We start from the raw sequence: 26,590 nt of genomic DNA on the forward strand, positions 1-26,590 counted from the left end.
TGAAGCCATCAGCATGCCATGGAGGGCAGTAGGTCTAGAAAACGCTCTGGTGCCTCTTCAGATTACACTAAAAGCTTTCTTTAGCCCGGAGCTTTCAGGAATACAAATCTGGGCATCACGTGAGAGCAACCGTTAACACCAGTTGACAGATGATGCAATCCTATCAAGCAATTGCGTGGAGCCATCACACAGTGGAGTCCCTTTGCCTCAGAAAGTGATATAAGGAGATAATTGATTAATTCGTGTGGAAATAGATCAACAAAATAAAGGGGCAGTGCCTCGTTTTTGTTTTTTGTTTTTTTTAAAGTTTCTTTTCAGATCCGTTCTCACATGGCCATGACAGGACGTCAACTATCCTGCAGAGAGCCGTGAAGACGTGCATGTTGTCCACTTGGACCATTGATGCCCCTAGAGAAAGAGAGGGGGGCCAGGCAAGGGACGTGTCTGCGGCCATGTCAGCGCAGCCCCCATTCAAAGCTTTGGTCTATTATTGTCACAGGAAATTGGTAATTACAACTGGACATCTCCTGGACGGATCCCAAAGCCGCTCCATGCGCGCCAGAGGGACACAGAGCGGTACCCCGTGAGTCCCGAGTTCCTGACTCACTGGCGTAAAACGGTGTTGCTCATTTGCGCAGCTATTTCTGAAAGTTGGACTGATTGTCCATCTGCGGTGCACGCACGCTTCCCTCGTGTCACAGTACAGCCACCGGTTCGCCCTCAGCGGGCCCAAGGTCCCTGCGCAGCGTGGGCGTGCGTAATTTGCGCTCATTATTAGTTTTTTTTGTGTGTTTGTTTGTTTTTTCTCCCAAAGTTGTGTAAGAAGTTTGTAGCTGACAATTCATGGTCAAACTCTTGTGAACAGAGCGTCGCTTTTGAGAAGAGGAGCTTGTTTGGAAAACAAACACGCTTCACCTGTCAAACCAGCTCCTCGGTGAAGGTTTGAAAACGGACAGAATCAAACTCTCCGCCTGTGTGTTTGTAACTGTAGTGTGGCACCAGGCGAAGTAACGTAGCTCAGTCGCACCGGGGTGAGAAAAAGGCGGGGGGGTCCTTGTTTGCAACATCAAACACTGGTGTAGTCACTCGGCGGCGATACGTGCCGGCGCTGCCTGTTCCAAAATAAATATTGACGTGATGTTGTATTCAAATGAGCTGGCTGACCGGACACGGGCGGGCCAATCAGAGCCCACCGTATCATCACACCTTCTTTTCAGAAATCATTCATAACGCCGATGCGTCAAACACTCTCAGAGGACCCGGCTATAAATACGGCTGCGCGCAACGCACAGTTAGACATTTTCCCAAAATCAAACGAAAGACACAACTGAGCAAGAACCGGCTTTCACCTCTCATCATCATCCTCTCTACCTTGCTCTACATTTTATATTCTATATTTGGTATCCAGCTCACTATGTTGGCCACGGGTGGATTATATTTGCAGCACGTCGTGGTGGCAGCGGTGTGCTCCGTGCTGGCCACAGGGACGCTGGGGTCCCCGGTGGTGGGGCCAGAGCCGATCCGATGCGCCCCGTGTACTCCGGAGAAGCTGAGCCAGTGTCCAGTGGTAGCGCCCGGTTGCGCCGAGGTGCTGCGGGAGCCCGGCTGTGGATGTTGTCTCGCCTGCGCCCTGGCGGCTGGGGAGCTGTGCGGGATCTACACGGCGCCGTGCGGCTCTGGACTGAGGTGCACCCCGAGACCCGGCGACCCCCGGCCGCTGCACTCCCTCACCCGCGGACAAGCCGTGTGCACGGAGAGCACCGAGCCCGAGCCGACCCCCGAGCCCCAAACACAAGGTAGGCCTATAACCTCGACATTTTACATCCACATCCAGCAAAATCCTCTCGAACGCAACACCGCAACCCTTGACTGATGCATTTTGGAGCCGCTTACAGTCACATCCAGTCAGTCCAACTTCACATTCACTCAATTTCCTCCTCCAGATCAGGGAGAGCCAGAGGCTGAGGTGGAGAACGCAGCCATCGTCTCGGACCCCGGCTCCAGCCACTACCTCCCCGGCCACAGTAAGCCCTACGACCCGCGGGCTGCTGCCGACGCTCAGGAGAGCATGAAAGCCAAACTCGTCGCCATCCGCAAGAAGCTGCTCGAAACGGTACGAGCCACTCACTGTATCTCTGTATACTACCATTGAGGAGTGAAATCCTCTATGTGCAGTTACTAAAAGTTTTTGTGGAGATTTTTTTGGGGGGGGAGGACTGGTGCACCGCGAGGGGGAGCTCATGCGCCGTTCAAGTAGATGATGGAGAGGGAGGAGAGGATGGGGATGCTTGTTATTACAAGTTTTACATGCAGTTTGATGTCAGCCCACGTGTGTGCTGATAATAAAGCAGTGTGGATTATTATTTCTGTGCAGGGCTGTGTTAACCCTTAACTCACCCGTCTCCTCTACAGGGGCCCTGTCACGTGGAGCTGCAGAGAGCCTTGGACAAGATTGCCAAATCCCAGCAGAAATTAGGAGACAAATTAACCAGGTTCTACCTCCCCAACTGTGACAAACGTGGACTTTACAAACCAAAACAGGTTAGTGTCTTCAAGCTTCGTGTAAGTGTGTGTCTGTGCGTGAAAGAATCTCACCAGGTTGTTTGTGAGAGCCAAGATTATGTCAACCACAGCTTCAGAGTGATTGTGTGTGAGTGTGAGGGTTGCAGGCAGGGATTTGTTCAGCACCTCAGAGTGTGTGTGTGTGTGTGTGTGTGTGTGTGTGTGTGTGTGTGTGCGCGCGTGCACGCTTTTGTTTGAGCGTGATGGCACCCAGTCAGTGCTGCATGATCGTACATGTGTGCATCACACCAGGAATGAAAATGAAAGCCGCTCAGTAAAAGGCTGATGTGTCTCCGCAGTGCGAGTCCTCTCTGGATGGACAGAGGGGTCGATGCTGGTGTGTGAACTCCTGGAACGGCAAGAAGATTTTAGGATCCACCGATTTGCCTGCGGATGCCGAGTGCCCTTAAAGAGATCAACCACTGATGCAGATCTCTCACAAGAACAGAAAAAAGAAGAAACAAGCCACTGATTTTTTCCTTTTTGATAGCTGTTTATTTATTGATCTTGTCCATGGTGGTGTTTAATTCAGGTACACTGTCATTGTGGGGCTGCTGGTCCCAACCACCCTGAACCCCTCCCTCCACCTGTCCCAAAGAGAAAAAAAATCTATTTTTGTTTTTCTGAAAAGAAGATTTTAATATTGATGCATTTACTTCTACTCTTCCGCCTTATTTATTTCCATTTTATTTCTTTTTATTTGTTATTTGTAATTATTTTATGAGTATTTATATATTTTTTTTGCCTTATTATTGTTATATTATTATTTTTATGGGTGTATAAAGTGTATATATGTATCTTGTATCCCTGAGTAACTCCACTGCTGAGTTGAGCTCGCTCTACCCTTAAAGGAGTTGTCTAGAGGTTTGGTTTTTGTGACAAACCAAGCAAGAACAAAAGCACTGAGTGACCAAATGTCATTTAGAAGTATTTTCTAAATGTTGTTTTTATGATTCATTTTCATTATTGCCATTGTTATGTCTTCTTTCTTTTGTTAATGTCTTTTTTTTTTTTTCCTGATGTGACACATGATCAGCTCTTGTCAGTAAATGCAAAACTCTCAGTCTGGAATCCTTAAGCAGTCTCAGAAACCATTTCCCATGATTTCATGGGGTTACAGATAACATGACAGGCGGCATCTCCCTGCGCCGCCTCTCAGACGGGTATTTCTACATTAACCTACCTCCAATATTTATGTGTCTGTTGTCCGTTGTGTTAATGTATCTGTCAAAAGTAAATGCTACTTTACTTTACATGTTGCTGTTCTCTCTGACCAAGAACACATGACCACAAGGAGCGAGTCCCGCAGTGAACCCGCTCTATCCACATGCTGCTGTTGGAGAGAGAATTATTGTTTGTGTGAGTCTATTCCAAAGTGACTAACTGCTCACTTGTGCGTATGTACACTTTTGTAATTGAGATGTAACGTAAGAAAAAAAGGTGATATATTTAATAAAAACATTAACCTCAGCTATGTGCTTCCTGGCCTTTAACCTCAGGCTGGTATGTTTTTTTGGAATCATAACATCAGAATCATAACAGCTTCATCAGGATTATGAACGTGTGTGTAGATGCACTCCCAGACCACATTTTTCTATATTGGGTGTGTGTTTGTGTGCAGTGTTATCACGGCGATCTAAAGTGGAGGTTCTTGTCTAACTTTAGACGGATCGTGGGGACTTGCAGCTCTGCGCTGCCTTTTGACCCGCTCTCTGTTTGCCTTGGTCGGGCACAGGAATTCGCCTCAACCTCTCATGCCCACTGCCAGCCTGCCTGGCACCACCAGATTTATTTTTATTCTTTACAAATTGAGCCTTTGCTTTATCCTTATTGACACTTTCCAAGACTGAGGGGAGCCTGATTGCATTCAAGGACTTCAACAAGAGCAAATGTTGTTTCCTGATTGCAGAAGTGAATTTGCTCTGTTAGCTACTGCTGACAACACAAGGAGAAAACACACACCTCGGAGACGGCATTTTAAAATGTGTTCACTTTTTATTTAAAAAAAGACATTAAATACAAATTATACTTCGAATCAAAGTCATTTCCTTTTCTCAGAAAATAATAGCTGTGTGATTTCTAGTTTAGTATCATGAAAAGCTTGAATCAAAGGATAAGCTTGAAATGAAAAACAAAAGTACATTTACCCGTGAACAGAGAGATTCTTTAACGTGACCAGCAGAGAGAAAAAAAAATAATACAAAGTAAAAAGTGACGTTACAGAAGTGTGACCCTGGCTCTGCACTAACAGACTTGAGGCGGGATGGCTGGGTGTGCATGGAGAGAAGTGACTTACTGAGAGGTGAGAGGTTCACCGGCCTAAAGGAGCAGTGAACTAAGATTACCAGAGACCTGAGTGACAGACTGACATAGATTTCAGCCCCGAGGCTGAAGCTCGCCTGCTGGGCACGGAGCTTACAAATGATACTGCTGAGCAACAGAAGGAAAAGGTTCATTAAAAAATAAAACATTCATTAGTGATTATATTCCCCAAAATACACTTAATCATATAGACTTTGCTGTGCAATCGGTGAGTCACTGAATTGTTCATAAGAAAACCTAGTTTGGATCAGCTTATAGTTCTTTCTTAGATAAATAATTTTCATTTTTAAGTACTGTACATGATGTCTAGTCAGACACATAGCTGGCCAGGAAATAAAAATAATAATAATAATATATATATATATATAAAAAGACACACTTACAAATATTAGGGAGGGAATAGCTTAAACATATTTATGTATGTTCCTCCCCGTACATCAAGTCTTTGAATAGATGGGATATAGCACCAACAGGCTGGTTGTAGGTTGCTGATGTCTATTAAAGGAAGTGTACGGCCGATTTTCATGCTACCGAGCTACTGGGCAAGCATTCTTTGTCGGCACTCTCTCTACTTTTCAAGTCTTTACACAGGATGTGGGAGAGCATCGGGCAGGAAGCTCGTTGGGGAGGACCCTGCCTCCTCCCTCAGACCCCCTACCACTCATGTGAATGCATATTTGGTGCTGTGTCCACCTTGTGGAGATTTGTTGGCATACGATCATACAAGCATTTTTCAAAGAAACAAAAACAACAACAAAAAAGAAAAAATAGTTGCATTGAACAGAAAATGTCTGAGGGGTGCTCGCTAGGTTCGCTGTCAGAAGTCCTGGTGTAGCTTCGTTTTTTTTTCTCTCTCTCTCTCTTTCTTTTTTTTCCCTCCCTGGGTTATTATTGTTTTCTTACAGTATCACACTGTTTCATCTGACATTACCTCAAAGCAAAGGTATGCAGATGCAGAAAGGACCAATTGTCTTTAACTGCATGCATTGACGAGTAGCGGCGCAGCTAAAGTGCTTTAAGTGCTTGTGCTTGTGCTTGAAGCGTGCGGGCGGCCGTTCACACCGGGCTCGCCCCGTTCAAACAAGCCTACACCAGGTTTGCACCACTGACAGGAAGAGGACCGGAGTGGAGCTGGTCTGGAGTGGGGCATAACAGCTCGGGTTAGTGGGGGGGACACAAGGACGGGATCAGGCACACAGACAAGGACGCTTCAGACAAGAGGTAAAGACATGTAGGACCTCAGCACTGTAGCCGCATGAGTGCACAGGAGAGCAGGTTAGAGGGACAGGGACGCCGTACAGACGGTGGTGGGAAAGAGACAGAAGACACACTAATCTAACCAATCTGATCCCTAAGACTGCAGGACAGCGTGTGAGCACCTCAAGACGAAACCGAAACATCTGTCTGTCGAGTAGTTTCACCTCCTGTGAGCTCAAAAAAGTGGCTCAGCAAAGTTTGTCACTCACTCTTTCTTTCCTGGCAACTTTAATTTACGGCGGTTGCACTGAATCCAACTGGCCAGAGAATGTGAGCAGTTTCCTGCGGGACACTAGATCTACTTGAACCAGGAAGATTATTACAAGAGGCTAGGAACCATTGTAATTCGGCACATGTTGCACCTTCATCCACTTCTCCACTAATTTCTTTCAGTATGTTACAAATACTCAGTACCTCATAGCTGAGAATGCACCTAAAAATATTTTGTGAGACGATCAGTACATGGATCAACATTGAAGACGATGCCTTTAGATGTTTCTATGGATGTTTTCATGCTGATTTTGCAGCGTCAAATCTATAGTAGCCGTGGCCATCAACCAAAGTGTAAGATACAATTTTCCAGAGCCATGTTTCAAGGCTAGGGGCGGTGAGTATCTGATAACCAAATGGTAGATAGTGACGTGTCCCATTAATCGAGGACTACGGAGGATGAAGGGGGGGAGGGGAGGCATGAAAAGGTCTGTTTTTAAGGCACTGTAACTGGCTCCATTCCCTTCCCAACAGCAGGACAAGGGACAAGCCAGAGGCAGCGTGGGGGGTCCTGGGCGACGACTGTGCTGGATAAGAAGTCAAAGCCCTGCTATGCCATAATCCTTCACTTCAAAATGGACCCTGAGCCAGAGAGCGTTTATGTTTGTATTGTTTAATGGAGGAGAGGCTGAGGACCGCTAAGCTCAGTTTAGAGACACACAGTATTTACATAAACACTTTTGGGAGAACGCACACTCGCACGCCATCTTTTACAGACATGCAGCTGTGCACACGGACGCTATGCAGGTGCTCACACATGAAGACACACACGCGGACTCACGGTAACACACTCACAGACAGACACACAAGACAGAAAACGGTGGTAGTGCGGTGCGTCGGGTCACAACCACAAACAAGTCCTCTTTAAAGTGAGTGGAAAAGTCCCTCCTTCCTCTCTCTCTAAAAGAATAGTGCAGATGGTAGGATTCTCTCTTTCTCCTCTCTCAGCTTTTAGCTTAAATGTTTTCTTTTTTTAAAGAAAGGATAGAGGTTCCCTAAGCACAGGACAGATAGCTGTGATGGACAGGAGGCTTGGCTGGTCGCAGAAGCTGAGCTTCACCCCTCCCCCCTTGTTCTCTCCCTAACTCTCCAACAGAAATGAGACCTGAAATCAAAACGTCCAGAGCCCCTTCAAATTTTTACATAAAACTACATGCAAGAGAAAAGTAGGCTCTCTTTCTTTCTCTCTCTCTCTCTGTCTTTCTCCCTCCCCCTTCTCTTCTCCTCGTCCACTCGTCATCCCTCCGTCTTCTCATTTGCTCTCCAGGTTGTAGCACTGCGTCTCGCCCCGCTCCCTGCCATCAAAGCCGGGCAGAGGCTGCCCGTATTTGTCCACACACCAGCAGAAGCCCCGCCTCCTGCCTTTGGATGGACGGCACTGCAAAGAAAAGAAAAAGAAGTGGAGGAGAAGAAGAATTAGTATGCTGCTTGTCGCGAAGATTAACGCGCGCAGCCTTCAACAAGAGGGATCGAACAGGTGGCACAGGACGGGCGTCACCAAAAATCAGTCTGTTAACTCTGACTTCCATCAGAGCAGTGAAGGACTTATCACTATAAGACACACTGTGAAAACAGATTAACATTTCCAAGGAGAGGAATTACCCTGACACGGCTTCATCAACACCACCTTTAGCGTGCATGTGTGTATCATAATACGACTCCACCTCTCTCCGTTTGCTTTTTGATTTTGGATGCTTGTCAGGAGGCCAAGCATGCCTCAGCAGAACTCTAATAAGACAAACATCTCATTGATCACGGAGAGGAATGCCCGGCTGTCTGGAGCTGTCTCTCGGTTTTTATGTGCAGAAACAATCAGAGATAAACACTGCAGATGATGCAGCTGCTCGCCTTGTGAAAGACGATAACGAATGTGTCGAGATTGGAGCGGGACAGGCTCGCTCAGGCATCCTCGCGCAGGCAGCACGCCGCTGCTGTTTGCCTCGTCTATGAGTTTATTTATCGGGCTGATGTGCTCCAGACCAGTGGGGGTAAAAAGGCAGATTATTTTCAATAGAGAAAGGCAGGAATGAGGAACGCACTGATTGAGTGAGAGTGAAGGAGTGTAAGAGTAAACATGGAGTTGCTAAAATATTTGCCAAGGCCAGTTGGAGGGCTGCAAGGAAACCAGCGCTGCTATTCTGGGAAGCTGGCGAACGCTCAAAATCATCTGGAGCTGATTATGGCCTGCGCGCGCACAAGCGCACGTGCTTGTGCACACATAAACACACATCAGCAAACATGAAGGCGCACACAAACACGACTTGTATGTACTGTATGTATACATACCCCCACCTGCTTACACACACATACAGACCCTCACACATTTGTGCAGTAATATCAGATGTCCCACAGGGGGCCGGGCTTTGTAGAGTGGCAACTTTATGAGCTCCATTCGGGGTACACATGTGGAACAGACAGAGCGGAGAGCTGACCAGCCAGGGCCGAGACACACCTGTCTGCCTGTCTCACTGGCAGTGCAGTGAGAAAGTAGTGGACAGTATACTGTATATTGCCAATAAGTACACTGGATTTTAAGTGAGACAAATGTTCTGAGGGTACACTGGTTACTTACCAGTTGTTCTGCATTTTTTAAAATGATTAATTAATTTGTTCATTATTTTCACAATCAATAATTGAGAAAAAAGGAGAGAAGAAAGAATAGAGGATGACTGGTTGCTCTGTTTTACAAAACTGAGTCAGGTGCGCTCATAAGATTAATTATGAACAAAATCCAGGCAACCAGAAAAGCTAAATCCTCATCCTCATGTATCCAGATCTAGTGTATTATATGCTCCTCAACTGTGATGTTAAGCTGTGTAAACATATAGCTCCATATCCCATATAGTGCAAAAAAAAGCCATTTTAAAGGTATTGTTTCATGACATGTTACAGTTTGTTTAAACATGTTGTGGACATATAAAAAGAAGAACATGGCCAGAAGAGTGTGTTGCTATGGACCTCAGTGATTACTGTACAAAACAAAACTTTAATCACAGATTTGGGTGATTATGGGGGAAATGTTTTCTGGGATTCCCTCTGCTGTCTTCACAAACAGATAGCTTTACCTGTTGCTATAGTAACAGCTAAGAAACTTTCAGAATGGGACAACAGACGGCCTCCAAGAGCATCGATGGAGGCCAGCTGGAGTAACAAGGTCATTTATGGAATTTCCTGGTAGACAGATATCAGTGGCTTTGTTGCTGGGTAAGCGGCCCATGCTGACATTGCCCCAGGTTGCCAGGTTTCAAACCTGATAAATAAACCACTTTGGTATTGTGTTCTCTTCATCAAATTGACTGTTACCTCGGAGGTCGTGTTCTCGGTTTCCTGTCTTTACGGGAAACACGTAAGTATGCAGAAGCAACTACCATTCCCTTAGCCGTTTCAAGTAAAGGATGCTAAGGGGCAAATCAAGCAGTTCTTGGATGTTTTTCAATTGATTGAGTTTAAAGGAAAGAAAGTAAAATATAAGTAAAAAATATTAAGTAAAAGTAACATTTTGAATGGCCTCCATGCTGCTTTCTACCATTTTCCAGTGTGCTCATGACGTTGAGCGAGACACAACCAGTAAAAAAAAAAAAGAGAAAACTCATCCTCTTGCAATTACAAATAAATTCATTTTTATCAGGTTTAGCTGTGTTTAGAGTACAGACATGTGTGTGCTAATTTTGTCATAAAAATAACTTGGGAGATACTAAGAGAATGTAATTATGCTCATCTGTGACCACAGCTTCATCTCCAACTCCATCTAGGTGGCATATCCCAAATTTACTCATATTGCCTGAGGCATGTGTGTAAACAATTGTAAACACAACACAAGCAATGTAAACACAAAGTGAGAACAGTTAGAAGGTGGTTAGAGGTTGTTAACGATCTAGAACTAACCCTAGTTAACCAGCTCGGTCCAGACAAATGATTCTATGAAATGATTTTATGTTCTGGTATTTGCCGCGCTTTCCCGTTCCGGTTTTAAACTATTTTGATTGGTTAAAACAACCTTCCTGTTTTACGTTACATCGCCACCTATTGCTGTGGCATATGTATTACACGTATATTGCATCACTTGGTGGTGGATTTACGGTTGCGTGTGTACAGAGTTATTTTTATTACACCCCTCCTGTGGATGCTTTTTTTTTTTTATCTAACAAAACCTTGGTTGCAAAATTAACCGGGCTGGTGTGGACAAGGCCTCAGACACTCAGGAGTGCAGGGCCAAAACTTAACTCATGGTCTGCGCTGTAGGCAGACAGACAGCAAGGCAGACAGAGAGACAGGCTTTAGTTTAGAGTGTGACCAGGTGTCTGTTTCCGGTGTAGTCACATCCACGTGCAGCCTGAGTGCATGATCAAAGGCAGCTTTATAGAGACAGAGGCCCATTAAAATACCACCAACTACTGCAGCAGTCTGGGGGCGAGTACACAGCCCGACACGCCCCATTCTCACACACTAACATCATCGAGGGATTCTTTTTGGAGAACTCAACCCCTCTCCTTCCTACCTTCCACTCTTCGTCTTCCTTCTCTTCTGTCTCACTTTATTTTCTGTCTGTCCGTCTGTCTGTCTGTCTCTGTCTCTCACTCTCCTCTCCTCCCTCCTTTGCTCCTCATGGTCTGAGTCTGCGGCCAGCTTCTATTTCAGCCCTGACCCAGTGGATGAGACCGCGGAGGGGAGCTTAACATTGTGTTCCTCTGGTTAATGATGATGGAGTCCTGGATGTGCCTGCTCCGTGTGTGTGTGTGTGTGTGTGCGCGCGTGTGTGTGTGTATGGGAGAGTTGAAAAGCCAAAGGAGAGGCGGAAGGGAGAGGAAGAGCAAAATGTGCATGTGTGCATTCCCCTGTTGCTTGGCTACCTTTGAATTTCCGCTCAGTCTCTCTTTCATCTGTGAACTATTAGCAGTCATCTCAAGCGATCCTTTCTTTACTGCTTCAATCTCCACACAAACACACACACACACACACACACACACACACACACACACACACACACACGTGTTGAAGACAACCAAACATCCAGGCTGAAGACTGGATGTCAGCTTACAGCTAAGACAGAATTTCAGCGTTTCATTTTTGTTGTAAACATTAATTTTGGCATAAGATAGTTAGTTAGTCAGTTAGTTAGTTAGTTTCTTTCTTTCTTTCACTAGTTTCCTAATCCTGGAAGTTTTAAGGAATACTCCACTAAAAAAAATCAAGAAACAGTCACCACCTGTTGGCTTGAATCATGGCTTTGACAACATTGTACATTGCTATATTTCATGACAGCTACAATAGATTCCAACTTTATAGAAGACACTTTTTTTTAATTCACTTTGTTCCAAACTGTTTCGCTAAAAAATGACAAAATATCCAGTGTCCATTCGTGGCCAGAAAGTAGCAGTCTACTCTCGAGATAATACACTAAACAGCTAACAATAGTAGTTCGTAGACAGAATGTGTGTGTTAAGCCATACCTCAGCATATTATGGTGAATGTAAACAAACGTGCCAAAGTTATTATAATCCATCCATTTTGTTTGTTTACTTATTATTAGCATTCAAGTACTTTTACCTCAAAACTGTACTCAGTTGCAGTACTTCAGTCAATTTATTTACTGTAAATGTTTTGCGTTGTTTACATTAAACTGCCATTCACTGTTTAATGCGTCATGTTCCTCGTAATAGAAACTCAGTGTGTTTAAGGCCCGTTAGCTATGTTAGCTGTTAGCTGTAGAACACTGCCGCCCACCATCCGCCAACAGCTTACTAGCTCCCCTTGACTTCAACATGAATTTGTTGTTCACAAAGAAGCACTATCATGGAAAAAAATAGGATGTGTCATATTGATGCATCATATTTTTGGCAGGGCACGCAGTGATAGTGACTATGGTAACTATGGTAACAGCATGAGTAGATGGCAACCATTGTAGTCAGTGCTTGGTTCAGTTTGTAGTTTGCTAGTTATACATACCTTACACACATTCAAAAAATATTTTTGTTTCAGAGTATTCAGAGGAAGATCTCCGTTTATCCTAAACACACTAACTATCACTCCTGTGATGATGGGATGCTGTTAGTCTCAAGTCCTGTTCGTGACCCGTGTTAGCAGAGGTAATCACGAATAGCAAATGTAAGCAGCTAACTATGATAGATACCACACATTTTGGTGAGAATTTAAGTGTGAGGAAGCAGCACCCAGCCAATTTTAAGAGCGTAAAAAAAATGCAAATCAATATTACAACCATAACACAGCAGTGGATATTTTGGCAATTTTTCTCAAACAGATAAAAGCCTTTAAAAAATATATTTTAATAAAGAGCTGCTTAATCAGTTATTTTTCAATAATTGTAACCATGATATACAGTGTGGGTGATATCGAAACAACATGTGAAGTCTCTCTGGCGACTCTGTTTCGTATTTACTACAGGCATGTCTTTTGAATTTCTGTGTCAGGCTCTGCTATATCTTCAAGTGGTCTTTAGCTGGTGTCACCCATGAAAAGCACAGTGAGGAGAGTAGCTGATACTCAGGATATAGTTTTTGTAGTTGTATTCCATTATGGCCGCCCGAACAACCGAGTCTGAACCTCAGCTCAGAGGTCAGCTCGGACCTTGTGCCCCATTTTCTCAGCCTTGACACTGGTCCTGCGTGGTCCACATGGCCTTCACTAAAAAAGCACATTTCATCCACCTCGCACATTCATAATGCTACCTTTATGGGGTGTGCATGCGCATGTGTTGTGCGTATGAATGCGTGCTCTTGTGATGTCGCTCTTTATGGCTAATAGCAGCGCCGCTGGGCTTCACGGACATTAAAAAGAGCCCAGTCTGGCCACAGGATAAACACAAGTGTGTGTTGCAATGTGTGTGTGTGTATGTGAGCACACATAAATGCATTTGTGTAAAAGAGGGTGCATCTGTGTGTGTGTTTGCAAGTGCATTGGGAGTAGCTGCAGGATATTACTTTTTAAAAAAAAAAAAAAATAGCTCATGAGAGTCCAATGAATTCAACTGCAGAATCATTCCTTTGGTTAAGAAGAATGGTGCAACACAGACTTTAAGTAGGATCCTAAATAATCAATAGAAGTAATGAATGGATGTGGTGAAAGAGAGATCGAAAGACAAGCGGGGAAGAAGAGGACAATTTAAACAGCACATTTTTAGTTGATTAAGTTGATCAGCAGACAATCAGTGATTACCACCTAATTTATTTATTCATTATTTATTTCACGCTTTTTTGCGTTTTTTAAAACTGAATATCTTTCTACTGATGGTTAGTGTGATACAGCTCTTAACATTTGTTTCATGCAGTCAGCCGGTGTCGTAAGAAGTACCCAAAAGTCATATTTAAGTAAAAGGAAAGACATTGTGTTAAAATATTACTTTGGTAAAAGTGAATTCCATGCATACGAACAGTACTTGATAGATACTAAATGCACATAATAATTCAAAGTAAATATCTAGCAATAAATGTACTCAGGTATAAATATTACAGGTAAAATAAAAATGCACATATATTTGAATGATTGTAGATACTGTTTGCTTTAAACTCAACCAATTATAATGTTCAGCTTTTTTCAGACTATCAATTTTTTTAAAATCTGATTGCTGATAAAATAAAAGATATATTTAAAATGTGTTACTTGGCTCTGGTGAAGCATACCATCTGCATAGTAACTGGTAACTTGTGTGTAAGTTGTCAAATAAATAAATAAGTATTTTTTTGGCCACTGTACCTAGGACACCCGCTCTAGCAACTGAACTAATGGGCATCCCTGTGCTTGTATCTTTAATGGTAGGCCCAACACTTCCCTTTATCTGCATCAGACTAGATAGTTACCATCCCCCTAAATACACCTGATTATTTCATCAACAGCAAATGCATTGTTATCCATTGACAAACCAACCAACCAAACAACAAACAGACTAAAAACATAACCACCTTGGTGGAGGTAATGATTATTTCTTTAAGCCATACACATATGATGACAGGGTATAATACCTTACCATGCCTTATCGACTTCCTGGTAACTTATTCTTGAATATTTCCAGATCCCAATCATAACTTTTATGTGTTACGTCCTTGCACAGTCGCTTGTGTTAAGACATTAAACACTGTTGCTTGGTAATAAAAGGGTTTTTTTTTAGATAATAATCATAAGTACAGAAGTATAGATTTGTTATCAGCACTGACTAACAGGTACCATACTGGCAGAGAAAATGACATATGTGACTCGCCTCTACATGTTATGCAACAGTCATGGCGAAGAAATGTCTATATCCCCCAGTGGGAGGGAAGGCGAGGTGGATTAGAAATCCAGGGAGGGAAAAGAATGAGGGAGAGAGACAGAGTGAAAATAGCTGTCTGGGTCCACGGAGGTTGGCCAGTTATTATAAAGCCATTGTGGTTGGTGTGTACGTTTCCACAGATCCTTCTGAGTCACGCTCAATAAGTCAGCCCTTATGGGCCCTGGCACTGTAAGGACCCAGCTAGGGAGGAGGGATAAGGGTATGCAGGCACCTGGCTCACATCCTTAACCCACTGCCTCTTCCTCCTCCTCCTCTTCCTCTCGACACACACTCTAAACTCTGAAAGAGTACACAGAGAGAAGCAGACACTGTCGTCCCATTCAGAAACCGTCTGCGGGGTGATTCCTGGCCAAACAAGGAAGGAAAAGCCAGGTGGGCGGAAGGGCAGGATGGACAGAATGATGGAGCGGGCAGGGAGAACAAAAGACGGGTGGAGGACTGTAGGCAGGGCACAATGCGGGTAATGATGGCTCGGTGAAATGATGAATAAGAGAGAGCTAGTCTGAGAGAGAGGAGAAGTTAGAGTGAGAGAGAGTGTGAGACTTTGTGGGGTGTAATGAGTGGGTCAGTGTTGGGCATGCATGGCCTGAACTGGGATACTGGGCCAATTCATATAACTGCTGCTAAAAATAGGTTTCTCTGTAGCCGAGGTAGCCCTAACACTGCTCAAACTTCTCCCGTAGCACCGAGGCAGTCTCAGATTACCACTAACACACATACACTGAACACAGGTAGCTGATCTTTAAAACAGTATTCTACCCAAAATCAAACTTGCTGGTGTCAAAATGTACCCGCTGTAGTTTTAAAAATGGCGAAGTAAAAAGTGATGCTGGCACTTTTGTCTTTCACAGAGATCAGGGGTGGCACTGGGATGAGTCAGGTTGGAGATTGCTACAGAAGAGCTGCAGCGACTAGTATAGAATGATGGATCAATAAAAATCTGTTGCCAGCAATTCTAATTACCAGTGAAGTCATTTCCTGGTTCCAGGGTATCAAATTCTTGAATGTGAGGATTTGCGGCTTTTCTTACACAGAATTAAGAGTTTGTGAATTCTGAACTGTTTGTTGGGCAAAAGAAGTGATTTGTAGAAGCACTTTGGGCTCTGTGTGTCATGGTCCTGTTGTTTCAGTTTCATTTTGTGTGTTCTTGGTTTTTGTTTTTGGTGTCTTTTGCTCTGTTCGCCTCCTGTGTTTTGTTGTGCTCCTTTTTTCTCTTTTTTTTTCTTTAAATTGTTGACATTTTATAGACAAAAATAATCTGCATATTAAACACGATTCAAACAATATTTTGTGTAGCCCTTATTCCAATGGTGACATAATTCAGAGTGAACAAATGTCACATATTTAGTGTAACTTTTCAAGACCAACAGTCAACACTTCTTCACAAAGCGTTTTTGATCAGGTGTGTGGAGGTGAGAAAGTATTGCTTCTCATCGTTCTCCATGACGGCTGAGTCTGCCAAGCCAAGAGTCACAATTGACGAATGAGTGTAGCCCTACAAATGACTGCAGTGTCCGTGTTATATTTCAAATTTGTGATATTTTGGCTGAAAAATTACAGATTGCAATATGCAGAGTATGTGATATGGATAGTGAGGGAGAAAATATGCTTTGGGATTGGTTTCAGATGTTCGTATGGTCACTTCGCTATCTATCATGATAGGAATCCATGAAAACCAAAATAAATTTAATCTCACCACAGCTGATTTTAACTGGAACTCGGAATCTTTTCTAGGAACTCAACTCAACTCTTTTTTTTCTGCATTTCAACCAGATTAACCTGTGTCCACCCTCCCCAGATATCCTTGCTTCAGAGCTCAAGCTCTGTGGTGGTGAGGGAGTCCACAGTACACACTGGTCTATTTAACTTCTGTACTGTATTCACTATGAATGGGAATTGATTTTGTTATAATTACTGTAACAGATGTGCCGCATGCATTACAACTAGCACTGTTGCCATCTTTTTTTAGTAACACTTTGGACTGTCTCTTCCTCTCTGCAATGATTCCTTCTTCTTGCAGTGTAGAACAGTTTAATTCATGTTTTGCTACTGCAACAATGAGAAAAACACACAGGCATCAAAAAAAGGAATTGATAACCTCTGAGGCACTCAGTTCTGATGGATTGGAACCAGTTTGGAACAGTTCTGGTTCTGAGAATTATTTTGAAAGTACAAGGTGGCTGTACCACCATTGTGAATAATGTAGCTGAATTCCTGATTATAGCCTGAAAACGAGGACAGAAAATAAACACAGAAAGTACTCAGCAGATCAGCAGTATTTGATAATCAGTGTCTTGCCTTTCTAGCATTATAACAACCCTTACCCCATGAAACATCACACTGTCTTCTAACAGAGAGGAGAAAACAAAGAACGAACCAGCCCCAAACTGTTTAACCTGGTTGCCTGATCTTTCCCGGTTCCTCAGAAACTACAGAGAGAGCTCTCCTCTTCTACTCCTGAACGTGTCATTCAATGACTCTATATTGTTTGTGTGAGAAAAAAATGTTGTTGTTATCAATGGTTATCTGATCCATTATCAGTCTAACTTGCCTAATCAACCCATGGTTCGTTAGATTCAAACATGAATGATCAAAAAGCACTCGTTTATATTTGGTTATAATATTTCAAGTTCCTGTTGATCCTTCCTTCCTGGAACTATGTGGCTGAAAAGCCATGTTAATTCCCAGTACTATTTGATGGATAAGGTCCATATGAAAGAGGAAACCACCAGCATCTCCCAGCCCCCTTTCAACCATTCCCGACCATCTGATATTAAAAGATGTGTCACTTTTAGATCCTGAGACAGCTTAAGCTCATGTGTGGTTATGCGCTTTCCCCTCCGTGCAGCACCCCCACCCCCCCTTTACAGTATTGTCACCCTAGACGGTTCACACAGTCTCCTCTTCGCTGTGTTTCCGGTCATAAATCTCTGCAACACACTGTGAAGGCGCGTCCCATAGGATGGATTTAACACAACACCCTGCACCCAACCGAGGGAGGAGGGTGACAAGGGCTGAGCACACACACACACACAGACACACACACACACACACACACACACACACACACCCTTAGACCAGAACTTTCCTGGTTGATATTTCTTGATGAAATCCAGGAAAAGGCGGAAGAGGAGTCTGATTTTAATAAAAGCAACAATGCAACCACACTTGGGGTTTGGGGAAAGAGTGAGGTAAGTATATTAGAGTTTGATTTTTATTTTATGTGTGTGTGTGTTTGTGTGTGTGGCTTGAGCTGGTCTCTGACTCACGGTGCTAGTGGGTTTTTTTTTCGGTGACTCATCCGTTTCTCAGAATGGGCTCGAGCTCCGTGGAATCCCTCTGATAAGACACCCAGCCTCAGGAAATTGGATGGTGGTGTTTATTCGACAAGCTGTATGTCTCAGCAGTGCCTCACCACCCCTCCTATCCATCCACCACCTTTCCGGTCTCGCCCCTCCCCGCTTCAAGGCAGAACATCACTGACCGAACCTCTCCAACGAATTTCCGCTTTTCCGTCTTTCAAATGAGCAGGCCATGGGTGGCCCGAGTCTGCTGTACCACGGACAAGAAAAACTAAACCAGTGACGGCCTGTTTGTTTTTTTTACCTCACCAACAGCACCCCACACCTACACACCCTCACCAAACTACCGCCATCAAACAAGCGCCATACATACACTCCCCTGCCGCCGCATCTACCGTGCCACACACACTCCCAGACCACATTCTTACATCCCTACCCCCCACACTCTCCCACACCACACACCCACAAACACACCTGACCGACTTCATTTCCTGTGAGGCATGAGTCAGACGGCTGCAGTGCATTTACTGGAGTAATACATGGTTATTAGCCATTCTGATAATATAGTGTTGATGTGGCTGTCAAGGCAACCCGCGCTGCACAAAAAAGGGGGACTGTGCATGTGTGGGTGGGTGGGATGAGTCTGTGAGGATTCTTCGGAAGTGTTCAGGCATGCGGTGAGTCTATTAGCATGTCTGCAGGTGTGTGTTGAAGAAAAAGAGAGATGGAACAGCAGGGAGAGCCATTCACCTGTTTTTTCTTGTAGAATCCCTTTCTGTCACAGTTAGGTATGCGGAAGCCTCTCGGGTTGAGCACGTTGCTGATTTTAAGACTGCTCAGGATGCTCTCCATCTCCCGCCGACATGGCCCCTAGCAACACGGCAAACACACCCCAACAACACCGATATTACACACTCATCCTTACACAGTCACAGACATCAAGCACATTTGGAGTGTTCATGCAATTACATGCATTTATGGTGAACATCAAAGTCTATAAAAGTTAACCTCCCGAACCTCCATTGTCCCATTAGCCTTCCCATAAAGCAGTTTTGAAGTTAGAAAAACACTTTCCCCACACTGTATGATCATATCTGCTTGATTTATCAACATCATTTAGAAGGAAAGATTCAGCCAAAAATAGAAATTCAATCTTTATCTTGTCGACACTATGCTGATAGAGAGTCAGGTGAAGTTTTGAATACACAAAACATTTCTGGAGTTTCACAGCAAAACAGTGTTGCAGCATACTCCAAAAGGACTAATGTAAATGTAAGTTACTATAAGTTAAGTTACTATAAGTTATGGGAGTCCCCAGCTCCTTTGGTTGTTTAGGAATGATGCAAAACTGTTCTACTGTGAAGCTCCAGAAATGTTTTGTGGACTATGAAACTTAGCCAGATCCTCGATCAACATGAGGGTGAAGAGGTATTGGCTGAATCCTCATTTTTGGGTGGACTGTTCCTTTAGGGGATGAAGCTCTACAGCACATGTGTCAAACTGATCCAGTAAAGGGCCGCTGTGGCTGCAGGTTTTCATTCCAACCAAGCAAGAACACATCTGATTTGGATCAGCCAACCAATCAGCCAACCAAGTAAGAACACACCTGATTTGGATCAGGTGTGTTCTTGCTTGGTTGGAATGAAAACCTGCAGCCACAGCGGCCCTTTACTGGATCAGTTTGACACCGCTGCTCTACAGAGATACTCAGAGGATGGTAATTTGATGCAACATCACATTCATATTATCCTTGTATTCAAAAGTTTCCAAAACTCAGTTTGTTAGTTTTGGAAACTTGGAGATTGTGACTACGATTTAAATGTTTATCCTGCAGAAAAAAAAACATTTGTTCTATCAAACATCGAGCTGCAGTGATGATCCCTGTGTTAGGTCCAGGATGAAGACATTCAGACCAAAATTAGATGACAGCTTTCTGGAAAAAATGGTACCTTTCCTTACAAAATGTGTGATGGCACATAACCAAAAATGATTTTGTTTAAACAACAGTGGGTTACTTAAAGGAACCCTATGGAGTGTTTGGCCACAATCTGCTCTGTAGATCAACATTTTAATGAGAGATTCCCCATACTGTTTGTGTCTTGTGGTTTTCATGCATGAGGCTGCTCATACATACCACCTACCACCTAGGTTGACAGTGATATGCTTTCCTGCCAGCTGCATACATCCATGTGCTAATAGAGAACTAGTAGTTTGTAGGGTTCCATTCAAACAAACTGGATCATTTGACTGATGAGATCTCCCACTGTATTTGGGTGCTTATCAGTAGGTGGTGTCTCTGGTAAAAATACAATTAAAACAATTCAGACTGATTTGTCCTGGTGACCTCAGAGATAAGCCTCATCAACAATAGCATCCCCAATTCCTGTCTCTCTCTTCCCTGAAAGACTGCCACTTCTCTTTAATTAGCACTTAAACCAGAAAAAAAAAAAAAAAAATTAAAAGCTGCAGATTGAGGTCTGATGATGATGCCTATTGACAGAGGCTGGTGGTAATGAGGGAAAAGAGATGTAGTATTATAGAGAATACAAGGATACTGACCATGTTCATATGGGTACCAGATAAGGTGCTGAATGTGTCCAAGGGTATTTCAAATTAAACACAACACGTTACCTTTAAGTAGGTGTCTGGGATATATATATATATATATATATATATATATATATATATATATATATATATATATATATATATATATATATATATATATATATATATATTAACTTCCATAGCAGTGGTTCATAATGACAGTTTAGTGACTGATTCTAATAATTGTTTGAAAGCCCATTTCAAATAAAAGCAGCTGTCGCTGTCAAACTATTCCGACAAGGCACAAAAGCACAAGGTAGCATGAGGTAAGTCCCTCTGAACAGCTAACAGTCGTGAAAGCCTTTGAAAGGTCAGAACTTTGTGAAACAAACCCGAACTAACAGAATTAAGCAGACAAGCTCACGAGGTTAACTTGCAGTTTTCACACACATTTGGTCTCACATCTAAATTTGGCTAAATTTCTGATCATTAGTAGCTTGTGAGATTCATGTGATGTTCAATATTTCAGTTTTTGATAGGCTAATTTTTATCATTCTAAACAAAATACATAGCAACCTGAAGACAAACTAGTTAGCTTAAGTAAGCCCAACCTAGCAAGCTAACATTTTGCAGCCACTCAGTGACAAACTCCGTTCTGCTTGGATATATTTGGCTCACAACTTTTAAAAATATGTAGACAACATGTTTAGTAGAAAAGCAGCTCATTTATTTCATTTGATAGGAACAATTGACAACACTTAAAGTAAATTTTACTTTTTGATGTACTGTTCAGAGTTAGCTTGAAGATAATTTTAGTTTGCAGTCATAGTGGGGTCATGGTCAACATCTGTCTTTATGAACCTCAGCCCTCACTGATTTTCCTCCAAGTAGCACCACAATAATATTTTCAACATAAATGTCATTGCCTCTGGGTGTGACTTACATACTCAGTCTCCCTCTTGTTCTCCAGGGAGAAGTTGTGAATGTCCATATTGGCTCCTCCTGACACGGACTCTACCTTGTAACTCTGAGTCTTCCTGTTCTGATCTTTCTGGATCAGTTTATTGTGCAGTGGAGGCCTGGTGTCCATTGAGCCACGACTGTGCCCGCCCTTCACGGTCGCAACGCTGGGCACCACCGTCATTGTCGTGGTCACGTTGGCACAGCCTTCTTCTACTTGATTTGTATCTGTACGGAAACAGGGTAAGTCATCAATTCTCAGATGTTTCAGTTGCTATCCAAGTTGTAGTTTCCTATTCAGAGGATAATGGGGAGGATAAATTATAGAAGTCGGTGGCTTAATTTTTGTTTTTTGTAGTTTTTTGTGATATAAGTGTCTTATAGTGCATGAAACATACTTACAGACTTCTAAAACCTTTATTTTGCACCTTTTTCACAATTGAGACACAAAACCACGCTCATCAAATGTGGACTAAATAGACTCCAGAGACAGATGAACTGTACTTAATGAAGCTCAGCATGAATTCAATCAGGAAGACTATCATTTCATTCACCTCTCTCCCTGTTCCCTCCATTCACCTGACATTCACCTCCTCTCTATTCAACCAACCACATTCTGCCATGAACACTACCGATCTCCTCTCTGCTGTCAGCTGTCATTTCGGGTATTCATGCGACCCTCCTCCACCCATTCATTTCTGGCTCTTCATCCAGTGGGTAAGTCCTCCTCACCAGAATCAACTCCCTGGTCGACAGATCTCCAGGACCTTCTTCCTTCATCACCACCACCAGTAACTAGACTCCACTGAGGGTTTTCCTATTCTATACAAGGCTTCATCACCTCCCCAAATATTACCTCATCACCCGCCAAAGATGTTCTCATTGTCTTTGTACACATGGCAATTAAGCTTCATGTTCACTCAAAAAAAGTCTCTCCTGATGTCCCTCTTATGTGATGTGAATGCTGAAAAAGCTCGCAAATGACCCTTTCTCTATTTTCATAAAGAGAAAACGGGTTTTCCAACTCTGAAACTGTGTGTAAAACAGCAGCTGGAGTCCACTTGTTGATCTAATCCAAGTTTGACAAGTGTCAGTACAGTCATTTTTAAGTCACAACTCTCCTTATGTTGTGATTTGATGCAAAAAAAATCTGTGTAATTGCCCTTGTACCAGATGATGTCTGTCCCTGGGACTTCTCATGGATAGAAAAAACTATTCACATTTCTTATCTTAAAATTAGGTATAATAAGCCTTAAGGCAAGATTTTATTAGCGTACAATATCATATTATGCAACTTTTATTTAATCCATGTGGTGCAAAAATGGGAATCAACTCCTAAATATCAAAATATTTTCCCTTAACTTCCTATAGACACTACAAATTGGAAGCTAATGGAAGTGTCATAATGTTGTTTTAGTCTTCAGTTGTGACAAAACATTGTAATACAGGATGAGCTCATGAAAGCCTGCTTCTCTTAATCCAACAGAGGATTCTTGACTGTCTAAGAGAGGCCTGTTTGAAAGGAACAAAATAAAGTTAGCTCATTGCCTTGTGGGCTGTTTGGAGCCAGTGATGGAGCCAAGTAATAAACAGAAACATGACGATTTCATATCCACAAATTTCCACAGCATGCCGACCAAGAGATAGAGCCACAGAGAGGAACTGAGTGTAAACAAGACTTTTTAAGGACGCTGTGAGGCAGAAAATGTTGTGTATGTGTTTATATATGCAGGGTGGGGAACAGGGGATTGGGGCTAAAAGAAGAGGAGGTTAGGGCAGTAAGAGGCCAAGTGGGAGATGAGGGAGCAGACATATTAATAGCCCTTGGTGCTGGCAAAGATTCCTGTCAAATCGTTAAAGGCAGAGTGGTGACCATCTGACGGAGAGGAAGAGGGGTGGGGGCTCCAAACACTCCTCCCTAATATAGGAGAGGACCAAACTAGCCACCATGTGCCACCCGGTCGACCACGCCACCACTAACTAACTGAGCTTGGAGACGTCCCGACGAGGCAGAGGGATGATGGGAACACACATGCAGCAGCTCACACACACCCAAACACAGTTTTAAACCGTTAACTCGAAGCAGATTTTGTGTTGGAGAGCTGCGGTGAGGGTGGCAGACGGGCATGTTGGGGTGTAGCTCATGTGGGCAGGCAGGCTGGCAGCCCACCCTTTCTCCCTGACCACCTGATCAATTAGTGACGTGGTGGGGCTCCGCAGTCTCCCAGGCTCTCCAGAACTCGGAATAACAACATGGATGTCAACAACAGCATCAACTGGAACAAGCCAGAAAGCAGCAGATGCTCTTTAACCTGAATCAACCTCCACGTGGTTTTTCTGAGCGTCTGTAAATGTCCATACAAGGACAAGAATATTGAGCCCTTTTTTAAGATTCCTGCAAGCGTTAATTTTAATTGTCAATATAAACTTTTATATAACCTTCGTAGGAAGTCTGGGGCGTTTTAGATAAACACATTACGCAATTTGTTTGTATAATGGCACAGGGGTAAATAGTACAAACTGTGGTGAGGAGAGCTTGTTAATGTCTGGGAGGAGAGGCTGCTCTGGAGCTGGGGACTGATGGTGGTGGAAACCACTGGGCTGCACTTACACACTCTGACCAGCAGGGGAGCTTGGGATCATTTCCCACCTTTTTTCCCCATCTCCAGGAGTGGAGACACTATAATGAAGTAAACACTGATACAGTCTCACTCCTGTTATGTATTGTTCTCTGCCTTACAAGCCTCAGAAGAGGCACTTATCTGCTTCCAGGTGGGAAATAATTTTAATTTAGTCTCAAATCAGAGGCTGCAAAGTCATAAAGAGAAATAAAGGAAGGAGGAGAGGTAGAAGGAGAGAGGGAGAAAGACAGGAAGTGAAAACGTAAGACGACTGGAACAGTTTGGGCAAGTTGACGATGGTCTTAGAGTGTGTGTGGACGCATAAGCATGTGTGTGTCTGCAGTGTGTGTGTGTATGACAATGTGACTGCTGAGTGACTGCACACCACGCATTACTATGGCCAAAGCAAATAACCAGGAAGAAGAAAACACACACACAGAGGCTCCTGGAGGCCTGACGTCAGCAGTGCCTAAACACACAACAGTGTGTATTCACACGGAGGTGGCATGTGTGCCGTTTTGCCAGTGTGAGCAACGTGCCATCATTCAGACACACAACACCAAGAGCTCTCAATATGAGCTGAAATGGTGGCATGTAAAGAGGAATTATGCAGCTTGGGCTCATTGATATTGACTGATAGAGAGTGTGTGCTTGTTGCTTAAAGGGAATTCAGAGAAATCCCCCCCCCCCCCTTGCCACACAGTCAAGATGTGTTGGCCCACATCCTGGACCAGGAAAGTAAGCACATATTTTCATGCTGTGTACAAAAATCCAAGCGCTTTACTTGAAGGAAAATAAGGACATTAGAGAAGACAAGGACATGGTCTGCGCTCAGCCTCAGTTAAATACTGTATACTTACAGTATGTATGTGGCATTCCTTAACTATTGGTTTGAGGGAGCCAGGCTGTGTGTGTGTGTGTGTGTGTGTGTGTGTGTGTGTGTGTGTGTGTGTGTGTGTGTGTGTGTGTGCTTGTGCATGAGTGTTTGTTAAAAAATAAAGTAACAGAGCAACAGGAGAGACGTTATTTTCTTAAAATCAACCATCTCCAAACCACAAAAGACAATCTCCTAATTTCTTAGATTGAATCTGTGAATTTTACGCATGGTGATCCAAGGCTGGAGGTGGCTAAAGTGGCCGCCTGGTGGGAAAGCGACGATTCATCGCTGCGTAAACCTCCAGCCCATAGCTGGTGTTATCCACTCACACTTGCAGGAGTCTATGGGGTTTTGTTTAACCCACGGGAACACATCCCTGTGCAATGTCAAAGCCTCCCCTCTAAAACCCTGCGGGCTGGTGTTCTACGCTGTGGCAGGCTGCAGAACAGCACAAAGAATAGATTTTGCGCACGTTTCTTTGCGCCTCACATCTCCAGTAGATCCATCATAAGCAGCTTTATCTCACCCACTATCAATACAAGGCACTTGATCGGTGTTTCCACGAGCAGGGGAACTCCCCAGACCAGGTCAGCACAGAGCAACACCTCCCGAGGTGAGAGAGAGCGCCTGTCACAGCCAACACATTACAACACACAGGGGAAAAAAAAAAAAAACTATTTCCCTACAAGCACACATTAAAGCAGCGCTTTACCTTGTTTTTGCGCCGGTATGAGAATGCTGTTGAGTTTTTTGGACGCGGCGCTGGAGCACACTCCCCGTCCCTCCAACAGAGCTTGCAGTGGCCGGCTCTCCCTCGGCTGGTGCTGGCAGGTCAAGCCGGAGCCGCAGCGCGCCGTGTACACTCCACACGCCTGTCCCTCGCCGAGGGCGCACGACATGCAGCAGCCGCAGCCGGGCTCCCTCACCCGCTCCGCGCAGTCCTTCGGCAGCGGCTTGCACAGCAGGAGCGCCCCGGCGTCGCAAGGCTCGCATCGGACCACCGGCCCCACCGTGCCGGCGAGCCGGACGAACGCGGCCAGTGCCGCGGCGAGACAAAGCACACAGAGACCGGGCATTCTGCTGATTATGCTGGTCACAAAGGGACAGTATGTGAGTTGTCACGTAGGCTTAAGGGGACTCTCTGTGACACAGCGAGCCGGCTAGCCTTCTCCATCTGTATTTTCTTTTACGCGAACTTCTCGTTTTATACAGGCGGAAAAAAAAGAGCCAACAAGTCACTCCCTCCTCTGTATGAATAATGTAAACGGAGAGCCCCGATATGAGGGACCGCTACATCCAGGCTGGAGAGAGAACTGCTCCAACATTCAACTCTCTTAATCCCTTATAATAATGAACAGAAGACTTTGTGCAAAAAAAAAAAAGGGGGGGGGGGGGGGGAATTAAAAGTGTTTGTTTCCATCTGGATATTTGCTTTCTTGTCCCAAAACAGATGGGATGTAGCTTAAATGGTGGTTGTATTTCTCTTCACTTGCATCAATCTAGCTATTCTTTATGTTAGAGATAAGATGCATGTCAGAGAGAGGCGCGGGCTGCACCAGGGAGGGTTTCTCCTCTGTTGACTGTTCCC

At 43.9% G+C, this 26,590-nt stretch overlaps 2 protein-coding genes across 2 annotated transcripts; one reads left to right on the plus strand and one right to left on the minus strand.

Annotated features, from left to right (window-relative positions):
• The first annotated feature begins 1,257 nt into the window (after positions 1–1,257).
• Positions 1,258–4,032, plus strand: igfbp1a (insulin-like growth factor binding protein 1a). The gene is made up of 4 exons (XM_037114789.1): positions 1,258–1,796; positions 1,944–2,113; positions 2,413–2,541; positions 2,862–4,032. The coding sequence occupies exons 1-4, from the start codon at positions 1,415–1,417 to the stop codon at positions 2,970–2,972; spliced, it is 792 nt and encodes a 263-aa protein (XP_036970684.1). The 5' UTR covers positions 1,258–1,414; the 3' UTR covers positions 2,973–4,032.
• On the minus strand, positions 3,565–26,287 carry igfbp3 (insulin-like growth factor binding protein 3). The gene is made up of 4 exons (XM_037114790.1): positions 25,715–26,287; positions 21,488–21,732; positions 18,748–18,867; positions 3,565–7,789 (listed from the first exon to the last, which is right to left on the minus strand). Exons 1-4 carry the CDS (start codon positions 26,076–26,078, stop codon positions 7,664–7,666), a joined length of 855 nt encoding a protein of 284 aa, XP_036970685.1. The 5' UTR covers positions 26,079–26,287; the 3' UTR covers positions 3,565–7,663.
• Between the last annotated feature and the right edge of the window lie 303 nt (positions 26,288–26,590).

The sequence above is a fragment of the Acanthopagrus latus genome, chromosome 11 (genome assembly GCF_904848185.1).
Source record: "Acanthopagrus latus isolate v.2019 chromosome 11, fAcaLat1.1, whole genome shotgun sequence".
Taxonomy (NCBI): domain Eukaryota; kingdom Metazoa; phylum Chordata; class Actinopteri; order Spariformes; family Sparidae; genus Acanthopagrus; species Acanthopagrus latus.